At 29.7% G+C, this 3,672-nt stretch overlaps 1 protein-coding gene across 1 annotated transcript; it reads left to right on the top strand.

Annotated features, from left to right (window-relative positions):
- Positions 1-404: 404 nt before the first annotated feature.
- Positions 405-1,287, top strand: LOC114915952 (mitochondrial uncoupling protein 1-like). Its single transcript, XM_083071609.1, has 5 exons — positions 405-412; positions 514-592; positions 689-895; positions 990-1,088; positions 1,177-1,287. The coding sequence occupies exons 1-5, from the start codon at positions 405-407 to the stop codon at positions 1,285-1,287; spliced, it is 504 nt and encodes a 167-aa protein (XP_082927735.1).
- Positions 1,288-3,672: the final 2,385 nt, after the last annotated feature.

Here is a 3,672-nt window from a genome sequence, read left to right as displayed (position 1 = left end):
TGCCATTACTCTCTCTTTCTTCTTTCTTCCCCCTTCACAGGCGCACACTGTTTTCCCCTCACACTCGGCACTCAGAGCATATAGCTCTGATACCAATTTGTAGAAAAACTAAGAGAGACGAGTAACACTAAAATTGTGGGTGATCGTAGCAACTCACTGTGATTTTTATTGAATAAGAGATGGCCTTTAAATAGCCATTGTACAACGTACTGAATTAACAAGAAGATAATAAAATATCTTATCAAATCAAAACTTACCAAAAAACTATCTTATCTAATCTGAAACCAAATAACTCAAAATCAAATAATTCCAGATAACTAAATCGGATATCCCGGATATCTTGGATATCTCGAATATCTCGGATATCTCGGATATCTCTAGAAATTTAAGATTATCCAACATATATGAGCCAGTGAGTTTTGAATATTGTTGCTGAATATAGTTCATTTATTTTAGTTTATATACTGTTTGATTGTGTTATCTTATGTTGTACATCACATGTGTTGTTAACAGGTTAAGACTTTCTATGTGGGAAAGGACCATGTTGGAGATGTTCCATTGTCAAAGAAAATTCTTGCTGCATTTACAACTGGTAAAGCCCAATGCTGGAAATATTGGGAATAATTTGTAGATTTGTTATTATATGAATTTATTTTCTAATCTATGAATATTTACTTTTTCATGGTAGGAACTTGTGTTATTCCTATCTAAATACTCGTCGCAATTACCCAATTATGAACTCCTTCAATTTGTATTGTCAAGAGGTGCTGTGGCAATTGCAGTAAATCCTACTGATCTGGTCAATGTTAGACTTCAAGCAGAAGGGAAATTACCTCATGGTGTTCCCAGACGCTACTCTGGATCTTTAAATGCTTATTCAACAATTGTGAGACAGGTCTGTGCAACCCAATATAGTTTATTGAAGAGAAAGATGTATTTGGTTCATTTTTGTTGTAATTATTTTTATTCTAACCCACATCTACACACAGGAAGGAGTTCAGGCTCTTTGGACCGGTTTTGGCCCCAATATAACAAGAAATGCTGTCATCAATGCTGCTGAATTAGCCAGCTTTGATCAAGTGAAGCAGGTAATTTAAAAGTGTCTTGAGGCCTAGCACTGTGGATCAAATTTTTCTCCTTCTTTATAATTGTAAATAACTATGTTGTTTTATGTAGACTATTTTGAAAATTCGAGGATTCACTGACAATGTTGTTACTCATCTCTTTGTTGTTCTTGGGGCAGGGTTTTTTTTGCTGTTTGTATTGACTCCCCAGTTGATGTGGTAATGTTTTAGCATTTACTAAAGAATAACCATTGTTGATTTGACTTTTTATTTTTTATTGCCTCATCGTTTTATATGTAGTGTGTTAATAGTTGTTTCAATTTGAAATGAATTTTGCACTCGATAAACTTCTTTATAAATAATTATAAGAGAATACATGAAGGAAAAATGAAAGATGTTTTCTAATGAACCAAAATTAGTTTATGCATAAACTAATTTATAGAAATTGTTGTATACTAATTTTTAGGCTTTGCATAAGTTAATTATAAATAATGAAAAAAATAATTTCATTCTTCTTTAATATTATTTCTTCTATAAGTGTTTGAAAAAGTTTATCTAAACATGCTCATTTTAAAAACATGCCATTTGAAAATGAATACAATTTCTACTCTCAACTACAAGTGGTCAATAAAGTCCACGGGAACATATTTGTCCCGGCATGACTAAATGTTAGTCAATACTCTATCACATTTACATATTAAAAAACATCATATTCATATTTGTTATCTGTCATTGTTTCATGAATGTTGGCAATAATAGTTGTTTTCAAATCAACCCTTGGCTCTTCTTGAAAACGATTCCACTAAAACAAGTAATGTCTCAAAAATAGGTTTGATATTGATAATATTATTATTTTTACTTTAATTATTATAAATTAGAAAAGAATATTATTTTATAATGAATATTGTATAAATAGTGATTATTTTGTCATTTAGAAATATTACACGTAGCATTCCAAATCAGGTATAAACCTTTCTAAAGTGGATAAGCATCTACTATGTGTTTTCATTTTGATACTGTTAACAATCTTTAAATTGTACTGTGTGCAAGCGGATAAGTAGTATATTTGCTTGAAACTTTAAACAAAGACCGCTAGTCCAACTTAATATACCACACTAACAAGGAACAAACACGAAAAAATGAGAAAGAATACTTCTAATTTAATTTTGAAATTTATATCATGATTATCATAAATTTCACCACTCATTAAAATATGAACTTTGAAAATTGAAACCTTATTTATAAGCGCAAATAGTGTACGTGCTTACAGTAATATTTTTACATTACCATTTAATCAATGATGAATTTGTTAACTTTTATCATAATTATATTAAAAAAGAAATTACTATGGTACCTTTCTAAATTAAGATGATTTTGTATAGTCAATTTTTAAAACCAATAAAAATAATTTAAAGTGTATTTTTTTTTTGTTCTTTTCACTTTAACTTCTTTTTTTCCCTATACTAAGTGATGTATTATTGCAACATATTCAACTATGAGAGCATTGTTCAGTACATTAATGCATTCCTCAGTTGAAGTGGGATGGAAACGTTCCATATATAAGAGATTCGGTCTCCATTCTGCGAACACAAACAAAATATGTAGAAACTTTTTATATCTGTTTTAGGAATCATGATCAGTGGTAAACTACGGATATTTTTCAAGACATAAATGAAAACATTGTTTAATATATACTTACTTTTTTGCTACCATAAAATTGTATAAAATGTTTGTCTAGCTGGTTAGAAGTTGTGTCTCCTTAAAAGGGGCGGGGGGGGGGGGGGGGGGGGAAGAAGAAAGAAATATAAGCAGAATATGGCATTTGAATAGCATGAAAAGAAAAATTCATGATCATGAATTAATTATACTTGGGCTGTTGTAGTGGAGTTTCACCCCTGAAATGTATTTGATTTCCATAATATTTGTGGTTTAATAGTTCAATTAAAATGGTAAAGATCAAAGACCATACCCATCATGCATCCTTCAAACTTCTTGAGTTCTTGTTTCTAATCAAAATAACTTGCTAGGACTAACAAATAATATATTATGTATGTATTACTTATATTAGTCTGTATAAATATGTTAAAAAGTGTCTTATAATGTGAATATAAAGCACAAATTTACACAACTAACATGTTAGTCATTGTAACTATCCTTATGTACTCTTGGTTGAGAGTGATTAGACAGCTTTTTTAATGTGTTTTCAATGCAAGTCATCATGTACTATTATTATAAGAGGATAGACTTTTTAATTGTTTAATTATTTCAGGGTGATTGATAAATTAGAAAAAGAAGTTCACACTCAACGTATTTTGTGATTTATATAAGTTGTTATAATGGAAATTACAATTTGGTCTTTCATCCAAAGTTCCGAACAAAACAACAAATATAGGACACTTGAATTTACACTCGATCAATAAAAAATGTCACCCTATGTATACTCTATGACAAGAACAAGGATTTTTTTTTTTTTTAATATTGGAGTCTGCTATTATTATTTAGACAGCAAAGGAAATTAATTAGTTAAGTAATTGGAATACATATTATATTCAAAGATAGAAAGTATATTGTTACCTCACATAATTGCCAAAACAGAAATCATGGTTTC

Source organism: Cajanus cajan, chromosome 3, assembly GCF_000230855.2.
Source record: "Cajanus cajan strain Asha chromosome 3, NIPB_CcT2T_4, whole genome shotgun sequence".
In the NCBI taxonomy this organism is placed as follows: Eukaryota; Viridiplantae; Streptophyta; class Magnoliopsida; order Fabales; family Fabaceae; genus Cajanus; species Cajanus cajan.
The sequence above is the reverse complement of the archived record's forward strand: the minus strand, read 5'-3'. Positions and strand labels throughout refer to the sequence as shown.

Excerpts from the sequence above, each read along its gene's own strand:
- LOC114915952 (XM_083071609.1), top strand. Across the intron at positions 593-688 it reads TCTTGCTGCATTTACAACTG|GAACTTGTGTTATTCCTATC; the intron begins GTAAAGCCCAAT and ends TTTTCATGGTAG. Across the intron at positions 896-989 it reads ATTCAACAATTGTGAGACAG|GAAGGAGTTCAGGCTCTTTG; the intron begins GTCTGTGCAACC and ends ATCTACACACAG.